This window comes from Haemaphysalis longicornis, unplaced genomic scaffold (assembly GCF_048455015.1).
Source record: "Haemaphysalis longicornis isolate Haplotype H1 unplaced genomic scaffold, Haemaphysalis longicornis Haplotype H1 scaffold_3, whole genome shotgun sequence".
NCBI lineage: Eukaryota > Metazoa > Arthropoda > Arachnida > Ixodida > Ixodidae > Haemaphysalis > Haemaphysalis longicornis.
Window position 1 is genome coordinate 75322359 of NW_027526335.1, and position 16335 is coordinate 75338693.

General features: G+C 47.0%; 1 protein-coding gene across 1 annotated transcript in view; it reads left to right on the forward strand.

Moving 5' to 3' along the window:
* The first annotated feature begins 38 nt into the window (after positions 1-38).
* The window catches only part of LOC144174643 (uncharacterized), a 36468-nt gene continuing 20171 nt past the window's right edge, over positions 39-16335 (forward strand). The window contains exons 1-6 of the mRNA XM_077703428.1: positions 39-340; positions 778-810; positions 1043-1108; positions 5064-5162; positions 6679-6963; positions 7782-8111. Coding sequence (XP_077559554.1) covers positions 287-340; positions 778-810; positions 1043-1108; positions 5064-5162; positions 6679-6963; positions 7782-8111 — 867 coding nt within the window. The 5' untranslated portion in view covers positions 39-286. The remainder of the gene's footprint in view (positions 341-777; positions 811-1042; positions 1109-5063; positions 5163-6678; positions 6964-7781; positions 8112-16335) is intronic.

The window sequence follows — 16335 nt, forward strand, 5'->3', positions numbered from 1 at the left end:
TCACCACCGAGAACAACACAAAAGTTATTAAAAACGTATACCAACGCTCTTTGTGTTGCGTAAAAACAAATATTTAAATGCCAACCCAACCAATTGAGTTTGGACCGGTCAGCTGCAGTTTCAGCTCATTTATTCGTGCAGCGTCGCTGCCCTAGGTAGGACGACGGAAGCTCAGCAGTACTTTCCGACTTGATGTAATTTGTGTAATTTGTTATACAAGGCTTATTGTTGTGCCGTGGGGTCGAGTAATACTCAAGCCAAGCTGGATGCCTTTCAACTGAACGCGATGGAGCTGCAAAGCCTTCAGAGTCAACTTAAAACTGCCATACAGAACCATCAGGTATACGGCCGGACGATGTGTCTCGAGTTTATCCCAAGTTGATAAATCTTGTCTCGAAAAAAATAGTCAGTGACGACTTGTGTATGTTTGCAAGGAAGCTTAATCTGGGCACCTAGCTGCCAATCCCTTACTTGCGCGGCAGCAGCAATGTTTGAGAAAGCTAGTCGCGCTGCGTCGGAATATTATATCATGCTATCGGTCGTTTCAACTTTGTTGTCGTAGTTGTTTCACGCCAGCAGCCGTACTGCCGTCGACTTTCGCGGCAGCCATGTATCGGGACGTGTACGTAAACACGAAGTTTTGTAGCAAGGATTGCGTAGCAGACTTTGAGGCTTTTTCGTCTGAAGTTCTCAGTGCCTTGAGATTTGTTTCGCCGAGTTAACGGGCGCGCAACGATTTCGTGTCGCTCACACAACACTTGTGCCTTCCATTTTCAGATCGTGCTGTCAAAAATGCGCATTGATCCTCAGGTAGGCGCCTTGGTTTTATGTTTTTGTTGCCACTCCTTGGCGGATACTGCGCGCTCTTGGGTTGTTTCGGGGCTGTGAAAAAAAAGCTCTTCGGGCTGTGAAAGTGGGCCGAGATCGCGGCGCAAACGCGCTCGGGGGTTCCAGAAGTATGCCCCCGTTGGTTTGTTTTTGTTTGTGTTTTGATGGAACCTCGAAGTCGGCCGCAGCTGTTGAGTGTGCTTTCTACTTGCAGAATTCGGCACTTCAGAGGCAGCTCCACGATTTGCAAGCCGAAATAATGACTCTAAGCGACAAGCAAGTGAGTGATCGGAACCAGATTTTTTTCCCCCACTGCTGTGACCTTGGCACGGTGTTGCAGCCAGCGCAGCGCTTGTCAGCTCGGTGGTTGACGTCGGGCCGTGAACTTGAATGCATCGGTTGTGGTTGATACGCGTTTTGCGGAGCGAAGGCAAGATATCGCTTGTGCGCCGAGAAACGAAAAAAAAAAAAAAAGATTTGACGGACGTGTACGGCTGCCGACACTGCTGCAGCGCATTCAGTTTGCTTTTGTTTGTAAACTTTGAACCCACGGGCTCCGGTCTACTAACATGAATATGCGTTCAGTACCGCGAAAGAAAAAAAAAAAGGGGGGGGGGAGGGGGGGAAGGCTAGCTAGTAGTTCTGGATAATTAGGCCAATGTTTGTTCTGCGGTGCAAAAAGCTTGAATTCCTTAATGCGCCTTGAACAAAGACATACGTGGATTGGAACAAAATCGTGGTGTTTTATCAACTCGGGTACTCCCTTTACAAGTAATTTCTTAGTTGTTGGCATTCTGTGATTTTTGTTCGCTGAGTAGGCAACAAGTTAACTAGGGTCGGAGCATCCATCAAGTTTCTAAATTAAATGGCTGTTTAGGATGCTACTGTGGTATTTCATTTTACTGCTTGTATACGTTGTCAGAATAACATTTTTGCTGTTTTTGTCCTAGGAACAAAGTTCTTGGTTATACGAAGTAAGTTTAGCTGGTTTAGTTCAGTAACGATGTAAGTTTTAAATATGGCTGCTGTTACCTTGCCGTAATAAATTTCATTCTTTTGCTTTATTGATGGCTAACACTGCTTTTACTCTGTTGAGTAAGTGGGCATGAGTTTTAGTATAAGCGTAATGTATGTTGTAACAATTATAAATCAAAGCATATCTCAATGCAGTTACCAATTGACTGGTGTAGCCACTTTCAAACGGGTGTAGTCTAATGCAAGCCAGGCATTGTCCTGGTAATGACCAAAAAGTTATTGAATCCGGATTCATTTATGCTTAGCTCGTGTTTTGGGTGTCGTTGTTCAGTGTTAAGATTGCCTTGAAGTGTTTCTAGGAGCAATCCAGTGAACACTAAAATAATGGGTCTGCAAGCTGTGAGGGACGGGGAGCGAAAAGGAGCTTGTGTGCTATAGCACCACGAATAGAGACCAGGGCTTCTGAACCGGTAGGCGGCTTTCAGCATGATTTAAAACCTAGTTAAAAATCGCACCTTTTACAAAATTTACTGGTATTTAGCCCAGTTTCTGGGGACACTGCAGTGTGCAGATGAGTAGGAGCTTCTGTTTGAAGGTTTGGTCTTGTGGTCCCCTTGGTGTTGTGGGGCCTTCAGTGTTTAAAGAACTGATGCCGCTGAGTGTTAGGTCTTGCCCGAGCAAGGGAGGCAAGGAGAGAAAAAGATCAGGCCAGACGAGGCAAAAGACTAAGATGTGGGCAGGTTTGAATGTCTGGTTGCCCGGCTGGCACAGTCATTCACGCCTGTCCTTGGTGCTATCATTGTAGAAAAGCAGCATGTTTATTCTGCATGACTGCATTTTGCGGTTGGCTGTTTGCGTCTGGTCCTCGCAGTGGCGGAAGCATTGCGCTGTTGAACGTGGGGCCGCGGGTTCAGTCTCTTCTACTGAGGCCATTTTTCTGCTGGAAATTTGTAAACAAAAGCGTTACGTATCTCTAGAGGGTCTGAATTAATCCATAGCCCTCCACACTATGGGATGCCTTACATTGCATCCCAATTTTATTTGAGCTCTTAGCACTAAGCTTGGAAGCAGTTTTTTGATAGGTAATTGTGCGATGAATTGAAACATGCGGCCATCACCTGTGATACAGCCTATCATGTTTCACGAACTCGAAGGGTGTGTTCGGTTCTTTGTTGATCGAATACGTGCCTTCACAGAACTTACGCCAACTTGTGCAATTGCATAAGGTTATTGTTTCTGGTTAATCCTTTTGGAACAAAAAAATGCTATTGTTTTTAGAGTGTGTGCCTCTTGAACAGCATTGCCAGGTGTGGAAATGCGGCACCAAATTGTGAAAATCTGATGAAATTTTGGGGTTGCTGGTGAGGTGACGTTACGGCTACACCAGACCTGGTGAAACTGGTAAAAAAATTGCGGGACTGCTTTAAACCATGTTTTTTTTTCCCCCTGAATGGAAGCTTTTCGCACTTCTAAACACCAAGCCACTCACATTGTTGGACTGCATGTGTAATCTATTGTGCTCAATAAGTATTTTGCGTTTTTACCGCTGCTTGAAAGTAATTAATGAAAACTCCGGTCTGACGTTTCGTATTTCAAACAAACCACAGTGATTAACGTCCTTGGAAATATTTTATGCAGGGACGTACCAGTAGCATTCCCTCTGTTTTAAATTCCTCCCTAATTTGTGACATCTACAAAAGCTTTCTATGGCATCATGTTGAGTGTACAATCACCAGCCAAGTCTTAAATGCTCACAAATTAACTTAGAGAAACTTACATTGCACCAGATCTTGTTTGAATATAAACATAAGCGAAAAGCACAGCGAGCGCAGCAACTTTCTGTGCGAGCATGCCTATAGAAAATAAAGTAAGTGTTTTTATAAACAGGCATCATGACGGATGTGAATAAGAAATTTTATTTTACTTTTCTCAAACCTATTTTGCCAATCACCATTTCCGTTTTTAATTATAGAGGTAATCAAGTCACCCCCTCCATGATACGATGGTTTGCTATAAGCAACAAAAACACCGTCTTCAAGGCTATGTTTTAGCAAACTGCATGCGGAGAAATACAGCAGCAGGCATATTTTAGTGCTGGTGAAATCTGATTGATTGTGGGTTTTAACGCGCCGACGCTTCACAGGCAATGAGGTGCGCCATAGTGGAGGGCTCCGGATTAATTTTGACCACCTGGGGATTTTTAGCATGCGCTGAAATTTCGAACACAGACGTTTTTTCTTTTCGCCTCCATCAGAAAAGCGGTTGCCGTGGCAGGGAATCGAACCCGTGTCCTTGTGCTCTGCAGCACAACGGCTCAGCCACTGAGCCACTGCAGTGGGTGCTGGTGAAATCTAGTGAAATTTCGATAAGGGGCTGGTGTTGAAGGCTCATTCCCATCTGGCAACACTGCTGTTGAGTCTGAGTGAGCTGGCAGGGCATGTTTCCTTTTTCTTTCAGGCACTTTTACTTTTTCGCTCAAAGCTTGGCCTCTCCAAGCTTACAACGGAAGCACTCCGAAAGCTACCCCCTCCCTTCCCTGCATTGCCGATTACTAAACTGCACATTCGTGATGCTTGAGAGTGCGAGTGCGCTGGCTCACTAGTAATCTAATACCTCGGGCGCTTGCGTTTCACCTTGCACTTTAAGCTGTTGGAAGTGCAGTAAAGAGTGTTTTTGTCGTTGATCTGGGAGCTGGATGCTTTATAAAGGCCAGCTGCTTTCAAATTTCACCTTGGCCAAATTTATTTTGAATGTGCAGTGCATATAACCGAGCTAACTGGGACTTGACTTGTAGCCCCGTGAAATGCCTTGTTAATCTGTTAAAAACATTTAAAATATCTATGTAGCAGATGGCACTGCACCTGCTGGCAGATTGTGCGAACAGTCCTGAAGTGGCAGTGACATTGCAGCCAGCTGGGTGCTTGGTCCGCCGGATAGCCAGGAAAACCACTCGAGCCTCGCGCGGACTGGTTGCGCGCAGGTTTCCTCCGGCTGTCTGGCCGCTCACTCGCTGACCGCAACGGCACTTCGGCCTGGCTATAATGGCTGCACTCTTCTTAATATCTATTTCGAAATCGGCAATTTTCGCTGGTCATTGGTGTCGTGAATGCTCGTACTTCAGCTGTCATATTTCGGATCTTGCAGTTTTAGGAAATAGGGTTTTCAAAAGGTTGAAATGTTCAGTCAGTTAGCCTTTTAAGAAGCACTGTATCAAGTTGTAACCCAGTTCTCAGTGTGATTTCTGGTGCTTGCTTTGGCAGAAGCAAGTGGTGCAACAGCTGAGGACTGAGCTCGAGCGGAAGCAGAGTTCGACAGTCCTGAAGCTGTCCCACAATACACAGTTCCTGCCTAGGGCCATGGTGAGTGCCGGCGACTTTTGCAATGCTGGATTCGCAGGCTCTGTCAAGGCATGCAGTCAGCGTGTGGTGTTGCTTTATTGTGTGCTTAGTATTCGTAATCTTGCAAAAATAGAGTTGTCTATGTGAGAGATCGAAGAAGTTATGCCTTTTTTTTGCCTGGCGCTTCCTTAAACTGTGGTAGGGTCGCAGTTGAGTGCATAAAGGGAGGCCCTTAGTGGTTTTATTTACGAGGCATCTAGATTCTTGGCAGTTGTAGAAGTATTTTAACACATTATCTGTTTCTTTTTTCTCTGGTCGGGCAGTTTTGAGTTGTGGGTAGAAGGAAGTACTGTTATATCCTGTTATACGGGGTTCTCTTTTGCATGTACCCTGGGGAACCAAAAAAACATTTCAAGCATTTTGGCTGTGAATACTGCAAGGTTTGTCGTGATGCCAAATCGAAGTAAAATACTCATTCATATTGAGCATTTATTTGAGTGGAAAAGACTATAAAAAATATACGTATGTCTGTTAAAGGAACTGGCTTCCTGATGTGGAGCTGATGCAGTAGAACGGACAATTGGGCTAGTTGGTAGCTGTTCATTTGAAGGTGGAAGCGCTCACAAAACAGGGACGAAAGTAGAAAAAACATAGACGACACGGTGCTAACTCGCAACTATTTGTTTATTGAAAAGAAACACAAATATATACTTTCAAAATCTCGCGTGGTGCATTCATCTCGGCCAAGATAAAACCACGAAAGTCACTTCGTACGGGGATTAAATACATTCGGGTGTACACGCGACAATCGAAGGGTAAGGGCATTAAAACAGCGAAACCATAACAAATCAAGAAACCGCTACGATCGCAATGAGTTGTGCAGATAAAAATATTCTTTGTCAGTTATAAAAATTTACGGGGCACTAATACACCTATCTCTTGACCTTTTAATGTGAAATACTTCGGCTCTCGAGTGGTTTTATCTCGATGCCGTGACAACTCTGGTATCGCAGAATATGGGCGAACACCCGTGCGGGGTGCAGTGTTCCCATAGTTGGGAGCCCTGCTTTGATTTTTCACCATTTTTTCTACTTTCGTCCCTGTTTTGTGAGCGCTTCCACCTTCAAGGTGGAGCTGATGGTGCAGCAAAGTGCTATCTTCCACAACCCACTTGTGAGGTGTGCGACTGGAATGAATGTGCAAAAGACAAAACGAGAAGCTTGGTTCGGAAGTTGGCCGGATGCAAAGATATTTCTCTGTAGCCCTGTTAATCACATCAACAGTGGTGACTGGACTATCAGGCCGTAGTGGTTGGTCAACTTTTCACTGCAGGGCAATGGAAGAGGAGGAGGTCGGAAATTTAGGGGGGCAATGTAGGGAGAACTGTGCTTATTTATCACGATGTTTGCTTTACCTGTGGCAGTATACCGGTACCTGACCTGGGGCCCTCTGCCCCCAACGCACACAACTTCTTCACTTACACACACCAAAGAGTGCGCCTGCTCTGACCACACGGCAATGTTGTGTCTCCACGCAGCTGGGTGGCGTGCCCATGAAGCTGCAGGCGGCCCTGAAGGGGGGCTCGGGTGGCGTGCTTCTGCCCCAGGTGGTGGTGGTGCCCAGCTGCAGCAGCAGCAGCAACCCCTCGGCCACCATGGCCCCCCACCAGGGGCCCTCCCCGCTGCCCACCCTGCTGGCACCCCCGCCCATCCGGGTGCCCCAGTACCCACCCTGTGGACAGCGCCTGGCCCCACAGCAGCAGCAGCAGCAGCCGCAGCCGGCACCGCAGCTGCACCCACACCAGCACCCGCAGCAGAAGCAGGTACCGTCGGGGACACCTGCCCTGTTGTGACGCCGTCGCTCTGGCTCTGGCGAGCCATGAAAATGTAGCGTCCAGTGGCTGACGGCCAGTCTTGTTGTTGTGCGCTGCAGGGGTGGAAAATGGGTCATGTGCGGTGCATTGTGTTACTTTCAAGGGGGAGCGTGTCAACCCCAGGGAAAATTTTGATTCAAAGCACCGCAGACTTGAAAGAAACGTAATGCTGGCAGCTTGTAACGGTGGACCTAGTGGTGAACTCTACTGGTTGACCTGGTGCAAGTTTTTTGAACAACCATCCTCCATTGCTGCGACGGTTTCAGTGGAAATTTGCCTCCTAAATTCTCACAGCTGTGCTGTTCAATAGAATGCAAGAGCATGTCCATTCTCTCACCAAAGCGCTTTTCTGGGGAGCTTGCAGTAGGTATGTGGTTGCATTACCCTGCAGGGTTGCGGTGCCCTGCGTTGTCTCCTTTCTCTTTCACTCACTCTTCCTCAGGGAGTTGCGCTGTTCACTTGCGGTGCTTCATTCGGTGCTTGTTTAGCACTCTTTGTGGCATGCTCTTTTACGTCTTAGGAAAGTTGAGAGGAAAGCTGGTGGGTGAAGTTCCTGAACAAACGAAGCACGGTTTTGTCGTCAAGCAAAAGCCAAAATAGGTAGAGTGTGATCTTTAAGTTCGAAGCCACCATTCAGTGCATATGGCTGCATAGCCAACAGAAGCCATCGTGCATCGTTGCCTCTGTGCATAAGGATTCTGTTGCTGAGCTGGAGGCACTGTTCGGTCTGCGCGGTCTCAGTGCCCCATGCGTCTCCATACGTGCAGCACATGGTGGTGACTCCTCCGACGTCGGTGCCGCCGCGGATCCCGAAGCCCTGCGTGGCTGTGCTGGTCCAGGCGAACAGCGTCAGCAGCAGCACCGCACCTGGGCTGGTGGTGTCCAGCCTTGGGAACAGTGTTCACAGCAGTGGCGGAGGCAGGAGCAGCGGTGGTGTGGCCACCACGGGCTGTGCGGCAGCGGGCACAGCAACGGCGACGATGGTGACCGCAACGACACCCGCTCCCGTGCCCACGGCGGCGGTGGTTCCTCCCCACAGGGCCACCCCGGCCCCTCCCAGCACCCCTGCACCACCGCCCAACAAGGAGGACCACCTGGTGAGCCACTAGCTTCCTCCGTGTTAGCTCGTTAGCAGCAGCTGGTTCCTTACTAAATGCGCAGACTGTCAGCACGTGGCTCTTGGAGCGCGGTAGAATCCGAATCAGTGCTGCTTCAGTGGCACTCCCTATTTATGGAGAAAACATTGATGTTGGTGTATGACTTATAAGTTCTGGTGTACGTCGGCATCTTTCAGTGGGAGCATCTGTGTGTCCAGCCAGAATAGAAAACAATGTGGACCTCTGCCAGATGTACAGAGCTGGGTGGAGCACCCTAGCTTCTTTTCTTGTGTGTGACAGTCGAGACCGTGAAGCTTGTGTTACCATCTGTAATGCTTGAAAGGCAGCGATCATTCGGCCTAATTCACAGCAAAGGATGTAATCGCTAAAACCTCAAACGGGTTCGATGATCTGAAAATGTTTCTGAAAGGAGGCAGAGCAGTTTTTTTTTAGTAAGTCATTGTTCAGAAAAGATTCTAATAAATGTATGTAACTTGCTTTTTTCCTAATTTATTTGGCTTCTCTGTTTCGCTTCTTCGAACGGGAATGCTATTTAGTGTGAGCTAAAAAAGATTGGGTGAGTTGGTTTATATCAGTGCTGGGCAGAGATACCTCGAAATGTATTCCAGAATACAAATATCGCGGTACATGTGTTGGGCGCCTAAAATACATACACACTAAGATACATTTCAGTTGGGCGTAACGGGATATTTCAGAGATACTTTTGCAGGCACAGAAAAAAAGTATTACGGAATACAGATATAGATACTGAAATACTGTTTTCTTATTTCGGCGACCATATGCTTTTGGGTACCATGGTTTGTTACGTCACAAAAGTTGTGAACAGCAAGAGCTCATTGAGAAGCATCTATAAGTGAACAAGTAAACAGTTCCGCAGTGGTTGAGCGCATGAAATAATCGTAAATCAAAACTTTTTGTGAGCTGATCTTATTTGAACACAGACTAGAGCTTTTACACATTGCGAGACAGACTGCTTCCCAAGCTTCTTCCCTCACGCTTCAGGCAGCCATCAATCATGCTTTCAGTTTCATTTCGGAAAATCGGTGGTGCGCAATTTGCAAAGTCGGTAATTTATGATGTTGAACGCTAGAGCTTCTGCAAGCAACATGAAAGCGGCAAAAGGAAGAAAATGGTTAGCTCTTTCGGGACCACAGAAAAATTTTCAGTGCGTCCAGAAAACTTTTTTTTTTTTTTCTCTGGACACATTTAGCATTGCTATGCATGAAATTGTAGCTTATAGAGATTTCTCTTTCAAACACATAACAGTAGTTCTGTGAAAGGTGTAGTTATTGAGAGTTTATTGGTCAATGAAACAAAGAAAATGCACAAAAACGTTTACAGAAAACACAAATCGGCAATTTTACTGACCCTAGAAATTGTTATAGGAATTCTAAGATATACGAAATGTTTCTACGTTCCTAAGCTATGATTCCATATATACATCAACGCTGTACACGAAGTTTTGGATTTTTGCGGTCCCACCAACCTAATGGCCCTGACAGCTGTGCCACTCCACAAAGCCACTTGAGAGTCAGTCGGTCTCTAAAATAGGCATCCAAGCATGCGTGTTTGTGTTTTCACACCAAGTCCTTATTACTGCAGCAGGAAAAAACAAGAAAAAGAACTTAACGTTCTTAAGAAGCAGCGTGCGTCGCTCTGCAGCGCTAATTTTACACGAGCACCAGGCTATCTTGAAGGTGATAACGGGATACGGCGCGGTGCATTTGGCAAAATATCCCCACCGCATGTTGTCCAGACCCTACACATGAAAGTAATACCACAGTCGTCAGATATTAGGCACATTTTGTTTATAAGTACAGCGCGAAGTCAAAAACTAACCTTCCCTGGCAGCACCTGCCAAAGTCTGAGGCTGTTGAATGGGAGAGTCTTTATCAGAACTAAAATCTGAAGAATCCACATCGTTGCTGAAGTCATCACTGGGGTAAAAAAAATCAGCAGCAGCAGCAGCCGAAGTCCCTGAAACCGCTGTCCACCTTTGCAGAGCGCGCAGTGAAACAGGACGCCATTTTCGCCCAACGGGTTCAAATTTCACTTTCGACGCCGTCTGCCCTCGCAAAATGTAAACAAACGGTAACGAATCTGAAAAAGGGGTTCCCAATGAACACGTCATATGGCATCAGTTGTCCGAATAGCACTGTTTTTAGTTTTTGAGGGAGGTTTGAAAGTCATCGCTCACCCATGAACGATGGCCTATGGCGTGGTCACGAAAGAGTTAAGCGACCGGCCTGCGCTTTCTATCTTCCGTTCTCCGCGCACTGATGTTGCTGTGCTATCGGTAAAGCGTTACCGTGCCCGATTTGAACCTTATCGGCTGTGAAAGATGATGATGATGATCGTTGGATGTTAATGGCGCAAGGCCAACTGGGGCAAAGAGCGCCAAAACAGTGGTTATATATGAGAGGTGAGAACGTAAACACTACAATCAGTCAGCAAGAACAAAAGTAAAATCAATAAAAGGGCTGTGAAAGATCCAGGGTACTTACTGTAGTGTAGCAGTGGTTATCTGACCGATCCGACTTTCCCTTTGCCGCGAGCTGCTGTTGATAATCTGTAAATGGTGTGCCGTGTAGCTCTACCGTTGTTATGTTGGGCCCAGGCAACCGGTGCTAGCCTCGGCCACAAGGACTACTCGACACAGGTGCCGGAGAGGGAGTGTTTATTTCACGCTACGTTCGCATGAGAAAACAGAATACGAGATGGCCGTGATCGCCAGACTAAGACGCATGCCTGAGTGACGCCTTGCCGGGGAGCCGCGCTTGCACAATATTTGAAACGGTGCTTCTCGCTTCTGAAGGGACTTTGCTCGCGGCTGGCATGATGGTTTCTTGGTGTCCAGTGTGTGTGGGCGCAGCGGCTGCTTGAGAATTTAAAACATTTTTCTTTCCGTCGGTGTCAAATGATAAAAGTCCAAGCCAGTCTCCTCAGCCTGAGAAACGTTCCTCAGACTCTGGGGTTTGGCCATGGCTTGGAAACGCAAAAGCAATTGTTGCCAGCGCGATAGCACCTAGTGCCAACCATTTACACTCTAGACCACACCGGTGCCTTGCTCCTACTTTGTGATGTGATGGCAATGTCACAAAAAAAAAATGAAAGGGAAAGGGGAGAGAGAGAAATGCCAGGTTTACTTGCTTGTTTCTCGGCAAGTAATGCATCGTTGCTCTTCGAACAGAAGCCAAGAGAGCTGCAAAACGTATTATCTTTCAGTAAAAACAAAATTTCATTCGTCCCTTTAGTGTCCCTTTAAGGCCTGCGTGCCAAGCCATTGATCGCCACCGTGCTTTGCCCGACTGGCATGCGTCTTCGGTGGGCCGAATATCTTTTTTTCCTTTGTTGTGACTTGCCAAACCAAACAGAGCGAGAGCACATGTGCCTTGTCGTGCCTCATGGGTGCCATGTACGGCATTTAAAGCTAACACTGCCGTACCCAAGAGGAAGCCTGGAGGTGTAAAACTGAGAGAGGGTACAGGAAAGGAGGCGGTACGGCTCCAACTGAACAAAACAAAAACAAAAACGGACATCTTCTGCACCACGAAAATAAATGTAATGTAAACGTTTGCCCTCAATCAAAGCAGTAATTTTTATTGCTACAAGATAAGGCAGCCACCATTGCCCAAGTCGGTGGCCCAAGTGGAAGAAGGGAGGATGGTGCCGAAGAGTTTGGAACCACTTGGAGCTCGCTCTACCATTTTGAAAAAGCAAGGACGCCGCTATTAATGGTCCAAGTGCACAAAACAAAAGAGTGACGGCTGTGGCCTTTCTGGATACAGTTAAACCTCGATATAACGAAGTCGTACTTGCGGGCGAAAATTTCGTTAAATCGAGAATTTCGTAAAATCGAGGTTTCGATTTTACAGTTAATTAAACCAGTTATTGAGGTTTCAAAACCTTGCCCATCGCTCAGAAACAACTGCTATGTAGTTACCTCTCCACTTAAAGCGAAATTTGTACTAAAACTGGCCGCGAAAATTGTGTGAATTAAGAGCCTCAACACTTAGGCAATGGAATTCGGATAGCCGACCGTAGTTCGTGTCGTCGTAAAACCGGCGCTTTATCCGCAACGCCTCATTAAATATGATAGCAGACTAGGTTTTCACTTTTTCTTTTTTTCATTTCGGTCACTACTAAACGCCGCTGTTAGTCCATTGAACCCGCGTCCGTGCCCCGTGAACTTCACCCCGGCGAGGTGCTGGTTCAAAGTTACGCCTCTTTTCGTCCGTTCAGTAGTAGGCTTAGCCGCGGCGTTGAGGGGTGCGGCGGGCCAACAGCGGAAGGGTGCTATAAAGCTTTCTAAAGACTTTTTTCATGCACAAAGGCTCTGCAGTATGGGCGCGTGATGCAACCACGACACTCGAGATAAAGCCATGATTGAGAATTGAGCGGAGTACACACGGACCGCTTCACTTTGTGGAGCAGCGCTTACGTGCTCCCGCTAAAGTGGAAAGCTTACATTAAATATCTTCTGGCCAAATTTGATTAAGCAATTACTTGTATGCCCGCTGAGCCCTAAAGAAACCGATTTCTCCGCATCGCAGCTGTCTAATGAACACGTTTTGACCACGTTCGGAGAGCAATTTATTGCCACCAGCACTCGGATGTTCAAGCCGTAGTGAAGAAGTCCGTAAGCAGTGCTTGGCGTTTCTTGACCAGGGTGGGCTTTACGTGACGCTCGTATGCTGACAGCGCTAACAAGGCTTGCTCTTAAACATTCGCGTGCGCCTGCGTGCCTCCGCAGAACGTCGATGGCATCCATCACTTCGGTGGCCGTCGGTCTACCGTCGGTTTCACTGACACTTCTACAGGCTCTTGTTCGGAACACTTTTCTTTCCCTTGGAGTGCTCGTGCTGCTTATAAGACTCATCTAATGATGGACGAACAAAATATTAATGTGGTTATCAGCGAGCACAACCTAGAGCAGCAGCACCGTGAGCAAGACGCGTAGAAAACAAAAAAAAACACTTGAAGTAGGCTTCGGCAGCCTAAGCATAGAGGGCGCTGGCGTAGGCAACGATGGAGATGTCAAAATGGTGGCGGCACTATTAAACCGTCCATGACCGCTAGCGGTTTTTGAGCAGCAGCTTTTATCGCTTTTAATTGTTGTCAACCGCATAATTCACCGCTTTTCTTTCATTTTAGCCTTTTATCAGTAAATGTGAGTGCTTAATGTTTTCAATGTAGGCTCTGAGAGGCAAAATAAAACGTGCCTCGACCGGAATTTTGTTCTTCCTTTCTCGCCGTGACTTCGTTAAATCGAAAGCGCCGCACAAAATTACTTCGTAAAATCGAGATAAAAATACATGGATTTAGCAAAATTTTGGTAGAAAACTGGAAAAAATTCGTTATATCGCGAATTTCGTTAAATCGAGGTTCGTTATATCGAGGTTCAACTGTATTAACAAAGCGGTGCTCACTTAGTTTTGTGGCACCATTGGAACAACGAAGCGCCACTGTCTGGCAAAGTTCATCAACAGAAAAAGCTGGACTTTGCTTGCATGCCTGAACATGCTCGGTGCTGAGGACCAGGGAGAAAAACTTGCAGAGGAGGCGAACCCGCGGGATGTTTTGGATGCTTCTGAAACGATATTGTCGTTCTTAGGCGCACATGACTAGCAATGAAGCACTTCTTGTAGTGTAAGAGCTGAGCTGTGAAGTTACTGCAAGGTAAGGCTGGCAAAGTAATACAACCAGCTTTTGAAATAAGTTTACGGTTTGCAGGCAATTTTTCTATCACTTATGTTTCATTATCGCGGCAGCGAAATTCCCGCAAACGCTCATTTTTGGCTTTCCCCGGCGGATTTGTCATTGCGGGGTTCGACTGTATCCAATATTGCGGCATTGGAGCATTGTAATAAGTGGTTTATTTTATCATAGAATGCATACAAAAGTGGACCTTGCCACAGTTGCCCATTGTTACATTCGATATAGTATTGTTATAAACCGTATCGTAACAAGTAGACTCGACTGTAGTCGTTGCTGCTTTATACATTCAGAGAGTTTTACTAAAATGTACACATTCCATTGAGGTCGTGGCATTGAGACGGCAAGGCATTCGGTAGCCCTATGCTAAAGCAGGCAATTAGTGAAGTGTGCGGTTCCTGCCTGGTAGTCTGTAGGTAAGTGTGCATCACTGCAGCGTAGACACATTGTGCTCGAGCTTTGTAGCCAGTAGTACGGGGCGCGCGGCTTCCATCTACGTCTATGCTGTGTCACTGCTGTGATGAGTGGTGGTGCGAACTTCACTTACTGTCAACAAAGCACGGCGACTAGTTTACCCTATAAGTGTTTTCCCACTTCCTTATCACGGACTCTATCACAAGCCGTCCGTCGGTTTTCATTGCTTTGCGACGGCGCAGCCAATTGCTCTCGGACTGAATTCCCTCATCACGCGGTGGCATCGCCAACTGGTTAGCCAATCGTGGCCACAGTGTCTGTTTACATCCGGCATTGGACATGGTGGCGAGCCGCCGCCGGCAAGCAACTTGCCGTGCACTTTGGTTCTTCGGTCAGCAGGTTCAGCCTACACATGTGCGGATTAGCGAACAGCGTGGGACTTGTCGGCGCGCAGAAACGTGTTTGAATTGTAAAAGCAAGTAATCTTCATAGATAGTTAAAGGGACAGAGGGATGGTAGGCTGACTGGCAGCCTTTTCGTACCTCTATCAATGAGTAGTAAACACTGTGGAGTTCAAAGCGCCAGAACTGTTGCATCTTTGAAAAGCCGCAACCTTCATGGGTCGTGATGTGGGTGTTGTTACAGAAAGCAAAAGTGTTTCCGGCTGCGATAATATACAGTAGGCTATCATTAGGATGAACTCGGATAAGCCAAATGTCATGGTTAAGACGAACAACACTTCTGCTCCCTTGTAATGTGCGCAATGCAAAATACGTCCGCTTAAGACGAATTTCTGATAATACGAACATTTTCACGGTCCCTTCAAGTTTTTCCCAACGGGCGTTTACTGTATTGAAAAGAGTCTGCTTTCCATTATTTCCCGCTCCTTCCGCAACCTGCTTTCCTTACGACACTTTCCAGATCAGCAGCACGTATTTTGGAGTGATTTCTACCCGTTGTTGTGGCGGTGGTGTAACATTTTTTTTTTTTTTGAGTGCCTACGTGGGAAGCACGGAGTGAACACCTCCATTAAACACAGTCTCGTCAACGCTTGTTGCTAGTGTGAACACCGCCTCATCGTGTGAACGGGCCTTATGAGTGAATGACCCTGTATACTGGTTCTGGCTGAAAAGGATGCTGTGAGGATGTGGTAAAGGAATGGGCAGGACCAGTGACGAGTCGCAGTTTACTCAGTGGCTAAGGCGTTGCGCTGCTGAGCACGAGGTCGCGGGTTCGATTCCCGGCCGCGGCGGCCGCTTTTCTGATGGAGGCGAAAAGCAAAAACGCCCGTGTGTACGAGATTTCGCCGCACGTTAAAGATCCCCAGGTGGTCAAAATTAATCCGGAGCCCTCCACTACGGCGCACCTCATCGCCTGCGTTGCGTCGGCGCGTTAAACCCTACAATCAATCAATCAATCGAGTCGCAGTTTAAATTTTCTGGACAAAAGCCGCATGTGCCGAGACGCGTATGTAGCAGTAAATAGTCATTGTTGCTCTTGTCCTGCCCATTCCTTCAGATGTGCATAGGAATGGGGCAGCAGGATTGCTTGGCAGTATGAATGGAGGATCCTGATGGCACAACTCTCTACTCCAGCGTAGCAATTTCTTCGCAGTTGTTTTTGGATGAAGATCATAAGATGACAGCAAGGCAGGTCAAGCCAGCATTCATCAGGGTTCATTGTAACGGAAACTATTGGCGGTGAGCGCGACCACGGGCGGCGCTGCGAAGCGCGCCTGTGTGACGTCAGCTTAGGGATTCTCGCATTTGTCGTCTGCTTCACTCGGGGTCACTCTCCCTGCTGTCTTTGCGCTCGATTGTCGTCTGATGCTTGTCCGCACCAAATTTTGCATATGCGTAACTTTTTATCATAATAATAGACTTAAAATCGCATACGCTATAGCTCAAGGCGTGAGTCAAAATATAGTTTTGGATACCGTTACGGAAGAAACATTGCCGGCGTCGCCTTATTCCTTGCGAAGCCGGTCCTTTGCGGAGCGCGAAGAGTCTGAGCTAGGCGTCAGCTCCTGTTTTAAGCAATCTTTTGAACAAAGAGAACAGGCAGCTGCTAGAAA